Source organism: Aspergillus clavatus, genomic scaffold, assembly GCF_000002715.2.
Source record: "Aspergillus clavatus NRRL 1 1099423829806 genomic scaffold, whole genome shotgun sequence".
In the NCBI taxonomy this organism is placed as follows: domain Eukaryota; kingdom Fungi; phylum Ascomycota; class Eurotiomycetes; order Eurotiales; family Aspergillaceae; genus Aspergillus; species Aspergillus clavatus.
Window position 1 is genome coordinate 547919 of NW_001517093.1, and position 22546 is coordinate 570464.

General features: G+C 51.0%; 8 protein-coding genes across 8 annotated transcripts, besides 1 other annotated feature; 1 reads left to right on the forward strand and 7 right to left on the reverse strand.

The window, feature by feature from the left end:
• Positions 1-453: 453 nt before the first annotated feature.
• On the forward strand, positions 454-7139 carry ACLA_080930 (putative SNF2 family helicase; the record flags this gene model as incomplete). Its single annotated transcript, XM_001267834.1, has 5 exons — positions 454-856; positions 921-1065; positions 1122-1865; positions 1918-6774; positions 6836-7139. 5 exons carry the CDS (start codon positions 454-456, stop codon positions 7137-7139), a joined length of 6453 nt encoding a protein of 2150 aa, XP_001267835.1.
• A 758-nt stretch (positions 7140-7897) lies between these two features.
• ACLA_080940 (complex I 24 kDa subunit family protein) lies at positions 7898-8885 on the reverse strand (the record flags this gene model as incomplete). The annotated part of the gene is made up of 3 exons (XM_001267835.1): positions 7898-8290; positions 8373-8663; positions 8763-8885. The coding sequence occupies 3 exons, from the start codon at positions 8883-8885 to the stop codon at positions 7898-7900; spliced, it is 807 nt and encodes a 268-aa protein (XP_001267836.1).
• A 426-nt stretch (positions 8886-9311) lies between these two features.
• Positions 9312-9917, reverse strand: ACLA_080950 (uncharacterized protein; the record flags this gene model as incomplete). Its single annotated transcript, XM_001267836.1, has 1 exon — positions 9312-9917. One exon carries the CDS (start codon positions 9915-9917, stop codon positions 9312-9314), a length of 606 nt encoding a protein of 201 aa, XP_001267837.1.
• A 253-nt stretch (positions 9918-10170) lies between these two features.
• On the reverse strand, positions 10171-11235 carry aah1 (adenosine deaminase; the record flags this gene model as incomplete). Its single annotated transcript, XM_001267837.1, has 1 exon — positions 10171-11235. One exon carries the CDS (start codon positions 11233-11235, stop codon positions 10171-10173), a length of 1065 nt encoding a protein of 354 aa, XP_001267838.1.
• A 668-nt stretch (positions 11236-11903) lies between these two features.
• On the reverse strand, positions 11904-13205 carry ACLA_080970 (L-threonylcarbamoyladenylate synthase; the record flags this gene model as incomplete). Its single annotated transcript, XM_001267838.1, has 1 exon — positions 11904-13205. The coding sequence occupies one exon, from the start codon at positions 13203-13205 to the stop codon at positions 11904-11906; it is 1302 nt and encodes a 433-aa protein (XP_001267839.1).
• A 766-nt stretch (positions 13206-13971) lies between these two features.
• ACLA_080980 (putative DUF814 domain protein) lies at positions 13972-17479 on the reverse strand (the record flags this gene model as incomplete). The annotated part of the gene is made up of 4 exons (XM_001267839.1): positions 13972-15625; positions 15676-17255; positions 17311-17379; positions 17447-17479. The coding sequence occupies 4 exons, from the start codon at positions 17477-17479 to the stop codon at positions 13972-13974; spliced, it is 3336 nt and encodes a 1111-aa protein (XP_001267840.1).
• A 541-nt stretch (positions 17480-18020) lies between these two features.
• Positions 18021-18682, reverse strand: ACLA_080990 (coatomer subunit zeta; the record flags this gene model as incomplete). Its single annotated transcript, XM_001267840.1, has 2 exons — positions 18021-18261; positions 18318-18682. The coding sequence occupies 2 exons, from the start codon at positions 18680-18682 to the stop codon at positions 18021-18023; spliced, it is 606 nt and encodes a 201-aa protein (XP_001267841.1).
• An 820-nt stretch (positions 18683-19502) lies between these two features.
• On the reverse strand, positions 19503-21524 carry ACLA_081000 (uncharacterized protein; the record flags this gene model as incomplete). Its single annotated transcript, XM_001267841.1, has 2 exons — positions 19503-20818; positions 20879-21524. 2 exons carry the CDS (start codon positions 21522-21524, stop codon positions 19503-19505), a joined length of 1962 nt encoding a protein of 653 aa, XP_001267842.1.
• Positions 19514-19545: a microsatellite.
• Positions 21525-22546: the final 1022 nt, after the last annotated feature.

The window sequence follows — 22546 nt, forward strand, 5'->3', positions numbered from 1 at the left end:
TTTTCAGTTTATCTTGCACTCATAGTCTTTGCTATGATTGGTTTCGATTCCACGGCCATGCAAATTTCCATTTCGTGTAGGTCCTAGATCATAACATCCAGGTTTGTGACCCACTGTACTGACAGGCCCATGCTGGAATGAGTGATTATCTGGTGATCGTTGCAAGTGCTTCAGGTGCTTAAGGCTAGACACTAGCACTCACAGCAAAGCACCATTCACTACATCCTCTCTCAACTCTCATCTCTCATCTCCAAAATCTCTGCACAATAAGATCAAGTTTCCTTCTTTCTTCCTCTCCCTTATTGCTCAAAATCTCTCCTCATCCTTCCCAACCCACCTGACAGACATGTACCCTGGTCTTTACTTTGACTATTTTGCTTCCGACTGAAATGCTATAGTCAGGTAAAGTCATCTTCTTTTGCCATAAACACACCCTCCCCTTGTCCAGCAAATATGCCTCGTCCCAGGAAGAGGGCTCCGTCCCCTCAACCTGCGACGCGTTCAAGGACGAGGCGCCAAAAGCCCTCTTCTCGGACCCAGTCCCATGAAGAAATGATAACACCCAATACTCTCCCTGAAGGAACCCATTCGACAGTTACGGAATCTGACACCGATGATATCCCTGAGATAGTAAGATCGCGACCATATTCAGGACGAAAGTCAGCTCGGACCCAGCTGGCCCTTCACCTGCCCCCTCTATACAAGCTGGATGACATCTACAAGTCTCTTACATCGAGGGCACTCGAGCTCAGGTTCGATGATTTTCTGTCTCATCTTGGCTCGAAGCCTTTACGCGTCGTCACTGTTTGCTCTGGAACCGAGAGTCCTTTGCTTGCTTTGGAGATGGTGCAGGATAGTAAGTGGTGGCTAGAATCCCTCTTTGATTTCCTTGATGTCAGACAACTCACACGCTCCGATAGACCTCAGGAAGCATTTCAGAAAGAACTTCGACTTTCGCCATTTATTCAGTGCCGAGATCGTGCCCTTCAAACAAGCATATATCGAGCGCAACTTTCATCCTCGTTTCCTTTTCCGGGATGTAGCACAGCTGAAGGACCGAGTGGCGTAAGTGGTTCATCTTTCCCTAAGCTTGGACTTCTCATGCTGATCAACATCTGTAGTCAAACAGCGTATGGTTCACTAGAAAAGATCCCCAAGAACGCTGACTTGCTCATCGCGGGCTTCTCCTGTGTCGACTTCTCCGGCCTGAACAATAGAAGAAAGACACTGGATGAGGAGGGCGAATCTGGGGGCACTTTCTGGGGGATCATCCGCTACGCCACTGCCTACCGGCCCCGGATGGTGATTCTAGAAAATGTCAAAAACGCCCCCTGGGATAAGATCGAACGGCATTGGAATGAGATAAATTACTTCGCTATCCACATGGATGTGGACACCAAGGCGTATTACCTGCCTCAGACCCGCGAACGGGGGTACATGTTCTGTGTGGACCGAGGATTGCTGGACAAGTATGGACTCTCCGAAGACGATATGCGTGAGTGGTCCAGTGTCTTTACTGCCTTCAAACGTCCTGCGAGTTCCTCCGCGGGTATGTTCCTCTTAGATGCGGATAACAAGAGACTCGAAGATATTGAGAAAGACATGTCAACACGAATCACTTCCACGACTGCAAGAGCCACCGTCAACTGGGCGAAATACCAGGTCCGTCATCAGAGCTACCGTCTGAACCATGAGCTCGGTTACAAACGTCCCGTAAGCAAGTCCCAAGACGATGGGACATGCCAGATGCCCAACTTTACATGGCAGGTATGGATGAAGTCCCAACCGGAACGGATTTGGGATACCATTGATGTCAACTTCCTGCGGAAACTTGCAGATGATGGCTATGATATGAACTACAAAGAGTAAGTAGGTGTTTCCGTGAAAGGTATTGACACAGGTTAATGCATGTTCTAGACGGTGCATTGAACTCTCTCAAGGCCTTGACCGAGAGATCGACAGCCGTGCATTTGGTATCGTTGGTTGCATCACACCGTGTGGAATTCCCTATATCACGACAAGAGGTGGGCCTCTATGTGGTCTCGAGTCTCTAGCGCTGCAAGGTCTGCCCCTAGACAGACTCCTACTCACGAGGGAGTCCCAGCGGGAGCTGCAAGATCTTGCCGGGAATGCCATGAGCTCAACGGTCGTCGGTGCTGCAGTTCTCTCAGCCTTGATCGTAGGGCATAGGGTGCTAGTACCAGGAGAGCAGTCGGCTGCTCCCAAAGAACATTCTTCCCACCATAAGAGAATCACTCCTCGTGAGGATATCCCACTACTGCCAAGGACACTGCAACTCAGTAAAGTTGTCAAAGTCGACACCTCAGACCTTCAACGACAAGCTACCAGCAGCGCAAGGTACTGTCTATGTGAGAGACAGACTGGTATCAAGCAGAAGATCCTCAGATGCACTGTCTGTGAGCATACCGCCTGCTCCGAATGCGCTGGAAATCCATCTCACGCATATAGCCACTGGTCCGGTTTAGTAAGGAGTCAGCCTGGTGAGTTTATTGGCCGTCTGAAAAGCATACTACCTGCTAGATTGGTCATTTCTGGGATATCTCGCGGCCTGTATAATGCCTTCAATACAACTTTCCCCTATGCAAATTCTGCCTATGTTTGGGAGCACTTCTTGGACGCTGTAATTCGAACTGTTGGTGACGAGCTTCGTTTCTCGGAAGTCAGAAGAAGTGAAGTCTGGACAGTTTCCTATGAAGGAAAGTTTACTGTTCTGAATCTGGTCATCAGTGCGACAACAATTGAGTGGTTACTCTATGCAAAAGCATCTGAGTCTGAGCCCGCCTTATCCCTCCACCGAGAGATACTATCTAAACCCATTGCACGCATGGCCCCGGTGCTTGACACGCTTCTCACAGGTACTTGGGAGATATTTGCTCCGCTGAGCTCAAAATGCACCCTGACGATTACTGGTACTGGCAATCAGGTGCCCTCTTACGAGGCTAGATGCGGCCTGGCAAGAGAGGAGTTCGCTGATTCGACAAACTGGAGCCAACTTCATGTTGGAAGCTCTCGCGAGGAATGTTTGGACTTTGCTACAGATATCCGAGGAACCTATGATCTTCTGCCTGACTGTGGCACTGCAAACGCATGCCTGCACAAAAAGGCAGGCACTGCCAGCAGTCCTACGGTATACTTGTTCCTAGATCCGACCAAGCTTGGGGAGCCGAAATATGACTCTTTTGTCTTTGCTCTGGAACATCGACGCATTCCTGGATATGTACCTCGACTTACTATTGCCGAATTGTCTCACAAATGGCGCTCTTCAACAGCAAGCGAGCGACCAGAGGTCGTCAATGCCTACTATCGACAATGGAACAAGGCGCAAACCGTCACTTTGGCACCATATGCCCCTGACTCGTCCATAGTTTTTTCGAATCTGCAGCCAGGATTGCCTCTTCCTATCCAGAGTACTAATTGTCATGAGGCGAATGTAACTCTACTGTCCCTCTCGGCTCCAGCTAACGCGATCGACTCACTTTGGTGTAAAGGGCCATGGGAAGTAACAGAGCCTACGGAATCAGCTTCTCTGCTGCGTGACTTTTCTTGGTTGTTGCAAAAGTCATCTGATTTTGCTGAATATCAGGATTGGAATACTATCATCGCTGACGGGATCACATCCCCCTGCCCTGTCTGCGTTCCACAATCGCCTCGGATACTTTGGGGCTGTAACAGAAAAGGGTTGATCAGAGCGTATGAGGACCCGCGTGATGCAGCTTTATATGAGCGGCAGATAAAGTCGAGGCCATCGCCCTATCTGATATTCCGCCGGGTGGACGACGATGATGTAGGTTACTTGTCTGTCACTCTCAACGTCCAGACCCTGTTACATCAAGCGTATGCTAGGTTGGCAAACTCCAGGTCAGACAATGTCTCTTTTCATTGGCGTCTGGTTCCAAACGCGCAAGATGTGAGAGACTTAGCGTTCCCCAAGTTCAGTTTGCTTAGCAACAGACATGATATACCATCCGTCCAGCCGGCAAACTTTTTGATAGAGTTAAGACCGGAGCAGTTGCGATCGCTATCATGGATGATACGGCAGGAGGGTATTTCAATCGCACCTTTCGTTGAAGAAGAAGTGGAAGAAGCCCTCCTTCCATCCTTAATGTGGCGAGCAGAGGGTAAAGTCACTGTTGAAAAGACAGTCCGTGGAGGTGTCCTGGCAGACGATGTAGGATATGGGAAGACTGCCATTACATTGGGCCTCATCGACAAGCAATATGATAGTGACTCTGCACCAGAGACTTCTGAAGGCTTCATCTCCACGAAAGCGACGCTCATCATCGTCCCTCAAATCATGCTTCAGCAATGGCTGTCAGAAATTCAAAAATTCCTCGGTTCAAGATACAAGGTTCTGGTTATCGCCTCTGGGGCAGCGCTCTCAAGCAAGAAGATTCGCGACATTGTTCAGGCTGATATTATTTTGGTGTCTTGGTCTATCTTCAACACACAAGCCTATTACAACAAAATGCAGAAGTTCACTGGCATGCCACGAGTCCCTGGCAAGGCAGGTCGTAATTTCGATGCCTGGTTTGCTGAGACGCAGGACTTTCTTCGTGAGCTCATCCAAATTTTGGTAGAACAGGGGCCCGGTATTCTCTTGGAAACTGTGCGTAAAAAGCGTCAGTTGGTGAAACTCACGCATAGTTATTGCACATATGTCCCGTCGAAAAGGCTGAGAGGAAGGCAGTATGCGGAAGCGAACAAGAGCAATGAATCTAGCGTCCAGTACGCCGATGTGTCAAGTGCAGAGGACTCTGGTGAGGACGAATATCTGGAGAGGCTTCGAAACAATGTCGATCACTCCATGAGACTTCGATCTCTCGCAGTAGACGCGAATAGTTCGCAGGGGTCTGTCGAAGTCGACACCGAAGACGAGAGTGCGTACGAAGATTCCTCAGAAGAGAACACTACCGGGCCGAATTCAGAGTTTTGCAAAGCCCCAAAAGCAAAGAGGAAATTCAGCCAACAAAATTCCGACAGGAAGGGAAAGAAGTGGAATGACCGAAAAGAATTCAACATTGAACGAGGAAAAACAACTCAGGAATGGGATACAGTCAGGACGCCTCTACTGCATGCATTTCTCTTCAACCGTATTATCATTGATGAGTTCACATACGCCAATCCAGAGAGGCTTGCGCCCTTATTTGCTCTGGAAGCTCGCTCAAAGTGGATGCTTTCCGGGACACCACCGTTGAACGATTTCGCAGATGTCAAGACAATCGCTCCCTTTCTGGGTGTCTATCTAGGAGTCGATGAAGAGGACGCATTGTCCCAGAACAGCCGGCTCAGAATATTGCGCAAGCAGCGGTCAGATGCGGAAGTGTTCCAGTCATGGCGAGCTCCACGGAGTGAGGCATGGCACCGACGTCGTCATGAAGTTGCCCAGAAATTTCTGAACCGTTTTGCCCGCAGAAACATCGCAGAAATCGACGAGATTCCTCTAACAGAGCATATTGTTTTGATTGATCAGTCCCCAGCTGAGTGCGCAGTCTACCTCGAGCTATACAAGCAACTGATGACGCACAATAGACAGCTGCGTCGAAGCGGGCGTGGTAGATTCGGTAACGACCAGCTAGAGCGATTGGACGAGATCATAGGTAGCAGTGCCTCACCAGAGGAAGCACTGCTCAAGCGGTGCTCGTCACTGGCACTCCACGGCCGCTGGGAGAATGGCAAACCCGAAGCCATCACATGCAGTTCAATCATTGCAATTCGAGAAAAACAGCTCGTTTCTCTCACGAATGATTTCTTGGCTAAGATGAAATTGGCTGCTTGGATTTATTTTGCGTGCGATTTGAAATATGAGAAGTTTCATAAGTTCGTGGAAAGTATCTTTAAACATGATTTTGGTGACATGGTGGTGACCAATAGGGTCTACCAACTATTCAGGGCAGCTATACGCACATCAGAGGTCGACGATTGGAGATTGTTCTTCACGAATTCTGACCAACAGGACCCCGACCCCTTTGAAGCTGGACCCGACACGGAATCATTGGGTGCGATGGAAACAGAAAATATCGACGAGAGGGCCACAGAAGGTGACGTTGATATGCAAAGCCCCTCCAAGAAGGTAAAGCTCTTGGAAGGTGAGAGAACGGCAAAGAAGAAAGGCACGAAGTCTGGCAAAGATCAACGCCAGGAACTTCCCAAAAAGCCAACTGAGGTCAAGGAATTCGAGCCTGTCTTGAGAGAAGTCACGACCACTCTGCGTAACATCATCGTGGAGTGGGTTCTGCGCGAGCGAGCTCTGAGATTCCTCAAGACTGTGCGTCAGGTTCAAGCAAGTTCAAAGGTGCCTGCATGCGGATCCTGTGGAAGTGCGTCAAAGTCGCGCAGCGACCTGAGTGTTCTTGGCTCCTGTGGTCATGCACTTTGCAATGACTGTGTCTCACATACTGTGCAAGCAGAAGAATGCACTGTCGCAGGATGCCGTGGCTCAGGCAAAGGATTCAACGTAATCAAGGCCGACTCGCTCGGCGTCGAAAAGGTCGACCACAGTACCCATTTTGGAGGCAGTAAATTGGACAAGTTGATCGAGATCGTGAGAAGTATCCCTAAAGAGGACCGAGCAATCCTTTTCATCCAATACAAAGAGCTCATTGAAATAGCTTCAAAAGCCTTTGATCTCGCCAAGATCACCCACACGGTAATCAGCGCCGGCGACTCCAAGAAGATCGAGGAGTTTAAGAAGCCCAGCTTTGGCAATAACCGGATCTTGATCCTAAATCTGGGCAGCGAGATGGCCGCCGGGTTGTAAGTCGCTTTTCTATTCTTGCCCATCCTTCCATTTAATCCGGGCTAACAATCTAATCAGAAACCTGCAATGCGCAAATCATGTCTTCTTCCTCTCGCCGATGCTCACGCAGACACAGTACGATTACGACTCCTCGATGACACAGGCGATTGGTCGTGCGCGGCGATACGGGCAGATCAAGCACGTCCACGTCTACCACCTGCTGGTAAAGAGGACGATCGATGTGAATATATTCCAGGACCGACGCGGGAAGATCCTGATCGAGAGAGATGAGCAGCCCATTCTAGTGTCTCCCAATGAAGCGGTCGGGTTTGAAGCGATTAGCTGTCAAGGACCTTCATTGCTCGTGGACAATGCCTTCTGAGCAACGAAAGGCGTTGTGAAATCATTGCTCCTGTTCTATTTTGTGTCAGGCTATATGGATTTGATTTTAGGGGTGGCTTGAGTGTAAGAGTACACATACCTGTACGAGTTAGGTAGCGTTCAATGGGATGATGTGAGGGTCGGTTTAGTCCTATCTTTGTCAGGGTGCTTGATTATTCGGGTCCTTGCTAGACATGGCAAAGCTTGTTACTAGTCCTTGACGATCAACGATATTCAGAATCCCAAGTTAATGTAAAGTGGAGGAATAGTATGTCGATTGCTGAAACAACGGGCAACACTACGATGTAAGGAATTGCCAACAGCCCTTTCCGCCTTGTCTTTGAGGACTCAAATCAATTCTGGTTGTTTTCCTTTTCCCCATAACCCCGAAATTTTTGATCATGAATTCCAGATATAAAGATGAATTACCGTTCTCTTTCTGGTTTCAACAATTAAGGACTCAACCGAGGATGGAACTTGAAGCTATCATTGGGTCCTTTTGGACAAAGCATCTATGACGGTTGCTACCTCTGATAGTGCTGGTCTGTCTGCAAGAGATAAAAAAAAAAAAATAAAGGCTCAAACATACTATACATAATGAACACCAAGTGGTAATATCCAACCAGGTTCTCCTACCACTCTCTCTCTCCATTGGTCGTGATCGGACATACCACCAGGAACGGGAACTTGAAAAAGCAGAGGAAAAAAAGCTTGCAGCCGAGGATTTTTAATTCTAATCGAGGGATATAATACTCAACATTAAGCCTGCTGGTCCAGAGCACCGTCCTTCCGCATCATTGTCTCGGGGTCCCACACGGGGTCTTGCAAGTTCGTGAGCCCAGCACTGTTCTCGCAGGTCTGTCTTCCACTCAGAGGTCCCGGAGCAGGCACCTTAACGGACTTGCCGCTCTCCGCGGCTGTGGCGGACTCCTTCAGGGCGGTGAGAAGGGACTTCATCGACTCGGGGGTGAGATCCTCGTAGTAGTCGTCGTTGATCTGGACCATGGGGGCATTGACGCAGGCACCCAGGCATTCAACCTCGAGAAGCGTGAAAAGACCGTCCTCCGTGGTGTGTCCGGAGGTAATACCCAGGTGTTCCTCAATAGCTTCGAGGATCTTGGTGCTGCCACAACCACCGAGCTGGCATGGTGTCTGTTCAAGTGTCCCATGTTAGCAAGAAATCGATAGAGTAATCCCGCCCTGAGATGTTTATAAATATCGGAGAGGCCCATACCGTGGTGCAGAGCTGGACAAAGTACTTTCCAACGGGATCACGGTTGTACATGGTGTAGAAGGTTGCGACTTCGTAAACGCGCATGGGGGGCATCTCGAGGAGACGGGCAACCTCGTTCATGACGCTGATGCTGGTGTAGCCGTGCTGGCGCTGGCCCAAGTCCAGAAGAGGCATGACAGCACCCTTCTTGTACTGGGGGGGGTAACGCTTGAGAATCTCATCAACAAGTTTCATGTTCTGCTCGGAGAACTTGAAAGGGATCGAGGGGTTGTTGGAAGGCGAGTTGCGATGCTAGAATTCCCGAACAAAACAGTCAGTCACCGGCATTCTGCAATTCCAAGAAGATCGATATCCGAGGACGCCGCAAGGGCTGATATTCTTCAAACGTACCACCGCAAGTGTGTCGCTATAACGTTGCGGACCAGCCGAGAATGGTCTGCATTGAGACTTGGGGATCTGCTGGAAGAATTGGCGGCCAACCCGCGGGATGGCGGGGAAGAACTTGGAAGCCATTGCCGGCAGAGGAGAGGAGTACAGTTGAGATGGAGAGGGAGAGGGAGCGGATTGAAGCTGTTGCGATGATGGCCGGACTGGAGTTGCAGATGAATTGGAGTCGAAGAGGCGTTTTGCGGGTGCTGCAATTAGCCAATCAGCGACAAGAGATTACTCCCGCCTTTATATAACTGAACAGACCTCCACAAGCTGGACAACATTGTCAACGGGCAATTGAACACGGCGACATACTCGCTTGAGCTTGCAAAAAAAAAATGGCTTTATATGCTTTACACTTCCTACTGGTCCTAATTTGAAATGGGTCCCAAAACGCAGTCAACCTTAACGAAAGCCCGCGTCTGGCTTAAAATCGTTAACACAATATAGGACATTATCATCAGTCGTGACTTTCAGCTTTAACCCAGGACCATTGATCTCAAGGCGAACTCAGACATCCTCCATCTTATAGACCTCATACGCAACCTCCTCGTACGGATGAGCCTTCTTCAATGCCTCGACCGCCTCCAACATGATCGATCGCCCCAGGCACATAACTTCCACCTTCATCTCCTCGACCGTTTCCAGTTGTCCGACCGCTCCGATAGCAGGATTCGCATCGCCAGCAGGCAAAAACTGCCCTGTTCCGGGAGTCTGAAACGCGCATTTGCTGTACTTGCCGCCGGGGAACGTGCCGGCGCCTGTAGCGAAGATGGCCTCTTTGCACGCCTCAAGGTGTGAGTGTGGCACGAAGAAGATGAGCTTGTAGCGGTCTGTGACTGCCGTAGACATGATTCTTCTGTAGCAGTGGGATAGTACAGGTTTGGCTGTTTTGTTTGATGGGAGGTTTAGACGAGGCTGAACTGTTGTGAGGTGCGGGGAGAGCGTGAGAGATCGGAGACCACGGGAGGCCGGCGAGGCTGTCCTGGTGGCTGCTAGACTGGCCAATCTGGCAATGCTTAAGCGCATCTGCTTGCCTTGTGAAGAATGTGTGGATACAGTATGGCTTGCTGCTGTCGGTGATGATGCTCGAGCACTTCGCTTGGCAAGGTTCATAGTAGCCAGCAATCAGGTGACAGGGTTCCATGTCCCTGCTACTATACCAGCTATGGCCCAGTCTCATGAAGACAGCTTTTATTCACATTTTATATTTATAGTTAGAGTTCCAATGAGCATGTTGTTCATATATTTTTTTGAAGTCCGTAATTGATGTGATATAGATTGAACAATCTTGAAGCTCCCTATGTGTTCCACATATATATACTCGCACAGTCCAATATCAACAACCAAGATCACATTCTCATATCACTCATACAATAGCAGCATGCTTTTGTACATGCTCATCAATCCGCCGACGTAGCTCGACTTTCCTCGCATCGTCGATCCAGCTCTCATCGACGCTGTTCTCAGAAATGGTCCTCCACTCCTCCACAGAAAGCTGGAACGCCTCTTGAACAGCACAGTAGTTATCCAGAATGTAGCCCTCAAAATACGCCGGGTCGTCACTGTTAATGGAGAATTTCACGCCAGCGTCCAGGAACTTCCGGATAGGAAGCTGTTCGAGCGACTCAACACACCGCAATCGCACATTCGACAACGGGCACACTGTGAGCAGGATCCCCTCCCGCGCCACACGCGCCATCAGCTCAGCATCCTCCACCAGCCGAATGCCATGGTCGATGCGCCGCGCCCCCAGTTCCAGCGCAGTGCTGATATACGACGAGTCACCCTCCTCGCCCGCATGCGCCGTCAGCTGGATGCCCTTCGTCGCCGCGGACGCATAGATCTCCCGGAACATATCCTTGGGTGGCCCGACCTCGGTCGACGACCAGCCCAAGCCGTGCAGCACGCCGTCCTCGAAATGGTTGCTCGCCAGGACCTGGTCGTACAAGCGCGTTGCAGACTCAAGCGGCAGATGCCGCACGAAGCAGGGAATCAGCCGGGTCGACAGGCCGAGCTCCTTCTCGGCTCGCTGGCACCCGGTCAGCACGCCAGAGACGAGAGTCTCGTACGCAACGCCCCGGTCGTGGTGGACCTGCGGGTCGAAGAAGACCTCGGCATGGTGCACGCCGTCGGCGTGGGCTTTCTGGAAATACGCCCAGGCGAGATCGGCGAAGTCGGATTCGTGCAGGAGAACGGACATGGCCCTGAAATAGAAGTCTAGAAAGTCGTCTAGGGACGTGAACTCGGCATAGCGGGCATTGAGGGTGTCCACGGATTCATATGCTGGGTGGGTTGCAGGATCGGGCAGTGCGATTTTGTTTTTCTCTGCTAACTGGAAGAGCAGTTCGGGAGTGAGGCAGCCTTCAAGATGGACATGGTGTTCGCACTTGGGGAGGCCATGTATGAAGTCATGTAGGGGTGATCGGCACATTGTGCTGAAACGTGGAATGTCCGAAGACAAGAGAGCCTGGAGTTGAGATATGCCCCACGCAGACTTCCAGCAAGATGGATGGGATCATGGAAATGATCGGCTTCTAGTAGTCCTTATGCATGAAATGCTTATCATGCTGTCTTCAGGCCGAGATCGATGAGACAACCGACCAAGTCCCACTAGGCTTTTACCGATATCTTCGATCGACTGCATTGAGAGTCTCTAGATTCCAGAAGCACATGAGCCGTCTGATAAGATGATGTTTTGCAAAATGAGAGTTGACAGAAGCAATGTGCAATCAGATTTAATCGGTCTTGAATAATCGTAATCACTTTCTTATTGATTGACAAAATGTTGATCAATTGATCGACTCCACGATTGCGAGAGAGTCGGAGGTTGCCGATGGCAAACACTTGTCGGAGCAAGCCATCCCATGGTTCTGCTCGTCTTGTTTACACCGAAAGAGAACCGCTTCACTGATTAAAGACGATTAATGGTCTCGATATCTAGATAAATATATCAAGAGCGTTCGATGTAAATGACTACCAAATATGTACACCTCGACTCCAAAGCTTGATGAATCATACAAATTCATGACCCGTTGTATATCACCATTCAGACCCAAGTCGTGCTCCCCGCGAATAAACCAGAAACCCGTATATTCGGTATTATACTGTGAGTTCAGTCCCAGCAGCTTTTCTGAGCCGGTTCATGACGGCGGCAGCCAGGTCGCCCTGTGAATCCGAGACACCCTCAACGTAAATAACATCCACTTCCATCTCATCCATAGCCCGCAAGGCCGAGAAAAGCCCACGGGCAATGGATTCCATGCTGTCACCGAGGCAGCAGTCAAATGCCTCTTTGGTGATCTCACGGTTCTTCACTCTGTCCTTCACAGGTACTGAAAAGCCCACCAGGTCATTTGCCAGGGACGGGATAGGTTTCAGGGTCTTCTGGATGTTCTCTTCCGAGACCAAACCCAGGCCTCGCTTCCATTGCCGCGTTCGTACAACACCGATCATGTGCACTCCAACAGCTGTATCTTCCAGATCCTTAAGGATGTATTTCGCAACATATTCCTCGTGAGAGCCCGCATCGAATAACACCACTCGCGCCTTGGGTGAATAATGACGATACTTCATCCCGGGCGCTCGAGGGATTTCCTTGACATCGAGCGTGCCGTCTTGGTACGCAACCTGCACATTCTCCCATCCAGGAACCGCCCGTATCTCTTCAATTCCTACTCCCCCGGGTCTGAGCACGGCAGGAGGGTTACTCAGCCCATCGACGACAGTGCTCTCCACCCCCACCCCGCATAATCCGCCATCAAGTATCAGCTCGATTCGGCCTTGAAGGTCGTGGTAGACGTGCTCCGCTGCAGTCGGGGAAGGCTTCGTAGACGCATTAGCCGAAGGAGCAGCCAGTGGCCTATCCGCAACATGGATCAACAAGCGCGCCAACGGCGACGCAGGCACCCGGACTCCAAACGTCGTCAGATTCGCAGTAACTTCGTCGGCGAGCAGCGATCCGGACGGATTCGGCAGAAGGATCGTCAACGGACCAGGCCAGAAGCGCTCGATCAACGGTCGGTAGATGGCGGGGATCGAGTGCCTCGCAGTTTTCATTGCGCGCGTAGGACTCATCGGCGCAGGGTTGAGCAAGCGCTCCAGCATCTCCAGCGAATCCACATGGACGATCAACGGGTTGTCTGACGGCCGTTGCTTGGCCTTGTAGATACCCTGTACCGCAGCGCTCCGTGTGGCATCTGCACCCAGCCCGTACACCGTCTCGGTCGGAAACGCAACAGGGATATCACTCGTCTGGAGGAGCTGCGCCGCCTCTTCGATCGCTGACGCTTCGGGAGTCTTGCGGCTGCATTCGTCAGCCCACCACTGTGCGAGCGATCGGTCTCCCGGGCCTTCTCTGTTCAATCGTCGGACAGACGAGATGCGCGTCTCCCGTGGTGACATGGTTGCGGTTGTAGTGCTGAAGAGCTGGGCCAAGCTGCGCCGACAGTTGCCGGAAACAAGGCGAGACGTGATGAACACCAGCTTGAACGATGTAAGTCGCGAGGGATATCTGTTTCCACGTCGCCGGGATGATCAATAATACAAAAAGTGCCAAGAAGGAACCCAGAATGAGACTCCACGACAGGCAGACCACCTATAGGACACACAATCGCGGGGGTGAGTCAGGCAAGAAAGGAAATTTGGAGTATCGTAGTGGGGTCGACGTGTCCCACGTACCGTAGATAGATATCAGTATCCTGTTTATTTATGCGATGAAGTATATCGTCAAGGGGCGTGTTCTCGTGTCATCTCATCCTTAAGGCGGATCGAAGCCTAAAATCGCATCTGACAGGGCCTGTTGGATCCGAATTGACGTCGTGGTGGAGGATCTTTTTCGACTCATGCGAAATAATTTTGGGAGCATGACGTCGATCCGCGTGACTAAGCGGTCTGTTCGCGCTGTTTTTTTCTATGCCAGGAGAGAAGAAGACAGCAGAGCACTGCTATGCGAGATTATTCTACGAGAGATGAGATCATCTATCTATCGAGTGATTAAGAGAAGCCACCTCAGATCCCAAAGATGGGCTGATGGGAATGCCCAACCAGTCATATGGTCTAGATAGGTTGTCATATGCTAAGAATAACATATACATCCGGAAGATCCTGTCGATGCCCGGTAGATAGCTATAGGGCAATAAGCAAGCCCCCATTTCATATGTCGAAATGCCTATTTTTTCTTGCCGCCTTTTCCTCCCTTGTTCCCACTGCTGCCACCTTTCCCCTTGCCCTTTGCATCACCACCTCCACCAGCTCCTCCACTCATAATCCGGACCTTGCCAACGGGGACTGTGTTGATGATCTCCGTGTCCTTCCATGTCTTGAAGAGCTCGCCTTCCCGAGCGCGGAGCTTCTCAGCACCGGCTATGCTGATGCCTGCTTCCTCAGCTTGTTCCTTCTTGACCTTTCCGGTAGTGGTTTCCGCCACCCACCGTCCCAGGATCTCCTTGACAGCTTTGCCTTTCTTCACAGCGCCTGGCTGTAGTTTGACACGGTATTTATACCGTCCTAGTGCAGCCCAGGGAGCACAGATAGGAATAGCAGCAAGGATTTCATCTTCGGGGCGAGGCGTGCCGATCAGGGCTGGGATCCAAGCCAAATCTGCGGCCTCTGCTGCTGCAGTCTCCTCATCGTAGTCATCGCCCGCACCCTCGTCAAAGAGGGCTTGTCGCCGGCGTTCTGCTTCCGCAGCACGCTCATGTTGCGCCTTTCGTCGTTTCTTCTGCGCCTCGGCCTCTCGCTCGCGCTCTGCTTTGGCGGCCGCAGCCGCGGCTGCTTTTTCGACTTTGGCGCTTTTGGCGCCTACTAGGCGAAGGGCAAGTTCGCGCTCTTCCTCATCCTGGTGAGCATACTTGTCTACACCCTTCTTTCCTTTGCCTTTCTTTCCCTTAGCCGGTGCTGGAGCTGGCTTTTGGGAGCCCGCTGGTTTCGCCGGCGTTCCGTCTGTTCGTGATCTGGTAGTTTCTTCGGAGCCAGCAATAGATGGCTCTGTCGACTTCCCTTTCCTCGCTTGACGTCGCTCCCTGGCAGAGAGTTGTTTTTCTTCCTGATTTCCTGATGGTGTCACACTTTCTTCCAAATCTCCTTCTTTCATATCCGGATTTGTCTCGTTCTCCTCGGGCGTTTCTTCTTCAGGGATCTCTGCTTCTTCACTGCGAAATTCACCCTCCTCATCTGCTGCAGTATCCTGTGCCGGAACAGGCTCAGAAACCCCGCGTTGTAACGGATTTCTTTGGGGAGCCGAGTCTGGATTCTCCTCGTCGTCATCCGACCCAGAACTTTGATCCTCAGCTCGGTCATTCGTATCAGTTGCAGCTGTCTCAGCTGGCTCTGCTGGACCGTGATCTTGCGTCACAGGCAGCTCGCTTGTTCCATCCTTCCCCGTAGTTTCGTCTTTCTGTACATCTGGTTCGGGGCGAGGTGTATCTTCAAAGAGCTGGATCTTATGGTTCTTCAGACTCTCCTTGCTGATTTGGAACATCACTGCAAAGCCAAGAACTAGTTGCGATGGAGCCAAAAAGCTCTTTTCGCCTTTGGTCTCGAATTCTCCGGTTGGCAGAAGACCACCGGTGGTTGTCTTGGTGACTTGATTGGCGTTGACCCACCATGCGGCCATGACAGCCTTTGAATCCCAGGCGCTGGATGTGGCGACACTGAGGTTTCCTGCCTGTGATAGTGTACTCGGGGGTATGGGTGCATCGGGTGTCCCTGGCCTGTTTTTCACAATCATGGGTCGAGCACCTTCCAAATCGGCGTGCACGAATATGTCGCCCTTTTTGAGATGCCGGCGGTAAAGTAATTCGCTCTGCATAGCGTCGCGGCCACTGTAGAAGTCAGGTCTTGAACAAACATACAGAAGAGATATACTAAATACCCTAGAACCAAGTAGCCCTCGGAAGAAATGAAGAAGATGAACTTTTCGAACCAGAAGGGCTTTCTAGCAGGACGCAGGACCTGTTTCTCTTGCTTCAGACTTCGCTTAAGGTCTTCAGTCACCTTCTTCTCGTGGCTCTTGAGCGCTTTAGTAGACGACTGGGCTGTCTTCTGTTCTTTCACCGCAGCCATCTTCTTTTGCTCGTAGTATTGGGTGGCATTCGCCCATGGTGAGAGTCCGAGATCGATATCGATCGTCAACATTTCGGGGGCTTTCTTGATCGCTTCCTGCTCCTCACTCTCTGAATCCTCTTCGGATTCGTCATCCGAGAATAGCTCGTCGGCTTCATCCTGCTCCTCGCTGGCTTCGCCGAGGACCAGAGTGATGGTGTTCTCATACAGTTTCAGGGGCAATTTGATGATTCTGGCAACTGGGTTGCCTCGATCCTGCTCCATCTCAATCAATCGCGCAATTTCTACCCAATCCATGCCTTGGGCGATCAAGCCGTTGACCGCATCCATTGCCTCCTGCACCCGGTAGACATTGTCCTCGATCGCGCCGGCTTTACGGATATGCAGTTCCTGGGCTTGTTTGAGGGCGCCTAGCCGTTTCTCATGCTCCTGTCTCACGGCGTCAAGTTTTCTCTTCGCCGCCTCTTCTCGTTCCGTGAGACGCGATTCGAGTTTCTGGGTTTCAAGCGAAGAGAAGTACTCGTCCACTGTAGCGTTGAAGCTGCCAAACTCTAGGATTTTGATCTCGGGCTTCCCCTCGAATTGGCGAGGCTTGAACGGATGGAAATCCTGATAAAGAAGACCAGATTTCTTTCCCTCCTGATTCTCAGCGGTTGGTCCTGCAGACGGGCGTGTGTCTTCTTTCGCAACGATGTAACCCGGATGATTTTCCTTTGTCGAAAGCCTCCTGGACACATCCTGGGCTTCCTTCAATACGCCCTCGACCTTCTCCAATAAGGTGTCATCACCCAAAACCGTCTCCAACGGCATCGCAGGATCAAATTCCTCAACTGCAAACGCATGATCGAGCAAGAGGGGCGGATACTCAGGAAAGCCCTGCGACAAGGCTTTCCGCAAAACATCCACATTCTTCTTCTTCGATTTCTTCGGCGCCGCTCCTTCCTGCGCAGCGCTCTCCCTGGCCTTCTCCAGCGTCTCCTTGATGCGGTCCAGCGTGATTTCCGGCACACCGTGGTAATTCTGCTTATTCGTCACGGTGTACTTAAGCCCGACACGCATCTCCTCCTCGCCCGCGCCGGCAGGGACTTGCCGGAACAGCGCGAGTATGTTGTACTCGCGATCGGTGATGATTATGTTACCGCCCGCGAAGAACTCGAGGAACATGTGGTACAGGCCATCGCTGAAGGAGAAGTCGATCACGCGGTCGGTGCCAATCTGCTCGACTGAGGTGACCCGGCGGGATTTCAGGAACTTGCGCATCCGCGTCACGAAGGGGGAGGGGGCGGTTGCCGTTGCTCGCGAGTATTGGGTGACATGGCAGCGGAAACCGGAGTCGACGACGAGTTGCTTGCGGTGGTCTGGTTTGGCCAGTTTGAACAAGAAGATTCTCTAGCGGGGCGATAAGTAGAGTCCAGCCGAGTATTGTATCTCCATTCTATCTTACCGATGAGAGATCATAGATGTTTGAAACCCGCAGGCTGACAAGCTCCGAGGCGAGTTCCTGGCAGATTACCTGTCATCGTGTGAGCTCTTGCGAAAACCGCACACCATTGACAATTCGGGGGCTGCGACAGACATACCTTGACATCTAGAGACGAGAAACGTTGCTTCATTTTCCTAGGATATTGACCAGGGGCTCCTGGCTGAATTTGGGTGCTCTTGTGAGAATTGGTGAAGCTTTAATAATCAAAACTTTTGAGGAAATATGAGTGGCAGAGGGACGTGACGTATGCGGGGCACTTCTAAGTAAACAGATCGCTTCAGAACTTCCAGTGTCTGCACTCATTCCCTTCAGCAATTGATAATTCATAGGGAACATTCGAGCTCGCCAATGGCACATGCAAAAGCCTAACCCAAAGTCCACAGATATCTACATGTATTACAGATATATATCCTTTTCAACACCACAAGGGTAATCATCCAATCGAGGGATCCATCATATTCGGATTCTTCAGCCATGCAACAAAATGGAGTATCTCTATCAAATCCTCAGGTCCAGAGGTGGTAATAGAAAGAAGGGGGGGAAGAAGTCATAATGCAAATTAAAACAGCGCACAGAAACCACGCCAGGGACCAGCCAGACAGAGTCAAGGAAGAAGAAAGTAACTGCACGCCCATTATATGATAACAAACACGAGGAAGAAAAAGATGCATCTACATCTGCCGTAAACCCTCGGCCAAGCGCCTCTTGCCCAGCTCCCACGCATTGAGCAGGCCTTGCTCCGACAGATCGATACTCTTTAGGTTGGGCGCATCTGGGGCAGGGGCACGGCTGACACGCGAAGCAACCATAACAGGGTCCGTCTCGAGGATGATTCCGTCGTCGATGATTTCGTCGATGGCGAGCGCAACCAGGTCGTAGTTCTCGACGATTGTGCGTTTATCGGTGGCACCCCTGAGACACGGAAATGTTAGCCACAACAATCCTTATGAAAGACCCAAGAAACATACTTGAACAAGATTCCCAGAGCGTCCCTCAAGGACAAAACAACATTATAAAGCAAGACCTCATTTTCCTCGGCGCCGCCCACCACGTAGATCATCACGTCGCTCTCCAGCTTGAAAACAACAACCCGGTTGTCGTAGAGAATAACATCGCTGGTCTGCTTGTTGGTCTTCTCAAGAAGACCCTGCTCAAAAGCCTTCTGGTCTTTCAGTGTGGGGTAGGGATTGGCTCCAGGGTAATCCATCGCATGGGGGGCAGCACCAGCTGGAGGATGAGGCGGCGAGTAGTACTTGGCGAAGATGCGAGAGCCATCGTCAGCCGACATGAGAAGGACGGCATTGACGGAGAATAAAGACAGAGAGCCGACCATGCTGGGCAATTTTTGTAGGAAATTAGGTCGTGAAACGGATGGAGAGTCGCCTGGTCTTGATGGTACATGAATTACTATTTACGGAGTTACTGTCAAGCTGTCCGCAACCCGGACTCCGCTCCAATGTTATTCCGGACTATATGAAAGAGCACCAAGGGACGACAATTACGACCTAGCACTATTGCAGAACGAATTATAAAGAGTTCAGAAGGAGTATCAGGAGAGAAGCGAATTGTCATCAGGATTTTTGGCGTAATATAAAATTGAGGCGAGCTTAAAACCAGAAACTGCATATGTAGGAGACATTTCCTAGGCAGCACAACCAATTATCAATACAGCAGATTATTATCAACATTCTATGTTAAACTTGATATATCAATCATATGTTCATGAAGGGACAGTGGAGCATAACAGATCGAAAAGCTCATCGCAGATTCTCAGGATGAGTGGTCGGGCAGAATCGTCTCGAACGAGTGCGCAAGAAACAACCAAGAACAACAAGAATCTTGAAGCAGCCATTCTAGGCAAAATCAAACCAAATTAGCCCTCCTGGGATCATAGAAAGGAGCGGCGTAAAAGCAGAGAAGCAACTTTGATATCTGCTTCACAGTGTCGTAGCAGTCATCAAGAACGACGGGATATTCCTCATAGAAGATGTTCAAGCCCGAAACCATCTGACTGCCACATTCTCCGAGCGACCAGTGAAAAGAAGAATATTGCACAGAAGCGGGGATATGCAACAGCCTGAGGGCGAAGATTGTTGGGCTTAGAACATATAGAGTCGCACGGGATTGTCGGCAGTCAAGATTGAGAGGTGGACTCAATTTTGAGGCGGTTGCGGTTGCGGTTGCGGTTGCGGCTGCGATGCATCCCCAGTGTTTGGGCGGTTGAACCACGAAATCCAGCTTCCGCGGTTACCTTTCTTTCGAGCAGCTTCCTCTTCCTCGGCAGCCTTTGTCTCACTGACGAGTCGCAGTGGACGCAATTTATTCTGCGTCATCACTGCTCCGGTATAGTTCGTCATGCCGGTGCTGGATCGAGGTGAGTTCGAAGTGGCACCAGTGGAGGCCGTATCATGGGGGTCGCTGGTGATACTATTCGAGCTGCTGATTCGGCCGCGCTCAGGCTGGCTAGAGAGAGACGGTGCACGAGTACTCATGCTCGACATGTAGCTTGCGCCCGAAAACACACTCTGGCGAGATCCGGGGCCCATCATGGTTGGACTGATGGGCCCTCCAGAGTTGCGTCCACGGTAAATCTGCCCGACAACGGCTGCCGCTCCAACATCTGCTTGGTCTGATCTTGTTCTGCGATGACCACGGCCGGGTGGACCACCCTTGAGAGGAATACTCGGGGCTGTTTCTGGGTTCTCATGAGCGGTCGGAATACTTGTTGGAGGGGGCATGTTGTAAGTTGATGGGGTAGATCTGTGCTGAGCACGCTGGTTTGGGCCCCCGACAACTGATCTCGCTCTCTGAAGCAGCGTCTGCGAGGATGCATCATCTTTTTCTGGAGGAGTGGGGGGCAGGTCCTTGTCAATCAACGAGGAGACCCCCTTCGCGCTCGGTTGAGGTCCAGTCTCGTTCTTGTCCAAAATGGTCTCGAAGCCCTCGTGCTGCAGAAGACGGCTGATTATGCGCTCAATATACAAAGTCAAGGCCTTCTTTTCATCTTTGAGGACCTTAATCTCCGTTTCGAGTTTGCGGGTGTGGTCGGTTTCCGCTTTCGCATCTACGGACTCGAGCTCGTCAGCCAGCGAGCCCAAACCGCTGCTGGGTTCCTTCTCATCATCATAATCAGGGTGGGCATCTCTCATGAAATCACCCTTGGTAAAGTCTCCGTTCAGCGTTCTTTCGCTCAGCAGTAGCTGGTAGCTCTCGTTGTCTTCCATCAAGCGAGCATTGGCCATACGGGCCTCCAGAAGCTCCTTTTCAAGTTCACGTTGCCGGCCGCCCCCCATGTTCTCCATCTCTACCAGTTTGATCTGCGATTCGGCCAATTCGAGACGGAGGGATTCGATGAGCTTATCTTTCTGCAAGAGCAGCTTCGAATTGTTTCGCGACGGGCTTCGCTCAATCTGGGATGAAGGCGCGAACTGCCCATCTACGTCGGGGGAGGACCGATTTCGGAAACTGGCTGTGAGTGACGTGTCAGTGACAGAACGAACGAAGCGGGGAATTTGCACTTCAGTCTTACAAGAACGGGAGATATTCTTGTCGTTATCAGCGTTGATACGCATTTCCTTTTGGGCCAGAGATTCTTTCAGGCGCTGAATCGTCGCCTGCATTTCTTCCTCGCGGCTTGCATGCTGTTCCTTTTCCTGCAGCATGGCGTTCCGCTCCATCTCATGTGCTTGTTCCAAATCCCGGATCTGACGGACATGATCCCTGATCTCCCCATTGAGGGCTTCAATCTTGCTGTCCCTCTCATGGCCCTGGTCCTCCAATTTGCCTTGCTCGCTGATCGCCTCATCGAGTCGCATTTGCAAGACACCGAGTTGCTTGCGATACTGCTCAGACGCAGACTCGGCTTTCTGCAACTGTTGCTTCAGGTCTTCGATCAGGGCTGCATTCTGAGCCCGCGCTTCCTCTTCAGACGAATCACTTGCCACTTTGGGGACATTGGACACGCTGAGGCTGGAGCGACCTGGCTTCCTGGCCGCAGCGCGCGCGGAAACAGGAGTCGAGCCACGGAGGGAAGGCGACCGAGATAAACCGTTTGTAGAAGCACTAGGCGATCGCGAATGGACTCGCGACCCCGTACCGTTCACTGTGTTGCTGTCCGAAGTAGACGACTTGGGGGCACTCCCTGGAGTCCCAGACTTGCGGGGGGTTGCCGACATGTTCACTGACGATGCGAATGGTCAAATCCCTAGATGGACTGGACGACAGACGCAAGACGACGACGAAGGAGATCAGTTGGAAGATGAAATGTCGAAACAGGAGAACAGAGGATGAAACAGCCGGGAAATTAGCGATCAATTTAAAGCGATGAGGGTATATAGTAGTAGCGGTCAAAACACGGTGGACACCCTAGGTGGGAGAAACTCAGAATGGCTGGCAACGACTAGCCACCACCCCCCGGAAGATTTGCATATAACGGGAATCAAGGAGGATATAAAACCAGGCGATGAGGCGATAAGTGAGCACCACGTTAGGGATTCAATATCGCCTGAGATAAAATGATCATGGAACAAAATCTGGGGGTTGACGAGGGAAAAGTAGACTGGACAAGATGATAATTATTTGTATGGAAACGGCAATAATACAAGCGATCACTCTTAATAAGACACTGCTCACGACCAAGTAGACTAACTCGGGTTCCCCTTGACTACCAACAACAACGCCTAACCAACATGAGACCAACGCACGTTTTAACTATCCAGCTAACCTCATTCTGCTGTAGCCAAGTGGTCGGTACGTTGCTGCTGGCCGTTGCTAGCCAACTACAACTGCGTCAAGACGGGGCTAAATGCAGTATCCGACTCGAAATGGCCCCTTTGATCTGGCAGACAACACGAACTTCACAACCTCGTAAACTTTGTAGTACGAATGAAACTCCCAGGAGATAAAGATAGCACAGCGCATATCCAGTATCCTTTCATAAAATGTTCCTTGCCGCGTGCGTCGTTGCGTCCGAAATATCCCAGTGGCCGTCCATCAGCTAGGATATCGATCGTCCGAATATGGATACAATGGATATATGGGATGATGACCCCTGCCACTCAAATCAGACAAGACTAAGAAGTAATAACTCAGTCAAGCCGCCACATCTACACCCATTCACCACTGCTCTGAGGCCACACTCTCCACAATCTTTTCATTATTATCATGGCTTTGTACTCCGTATAGCAGGCATTAACTA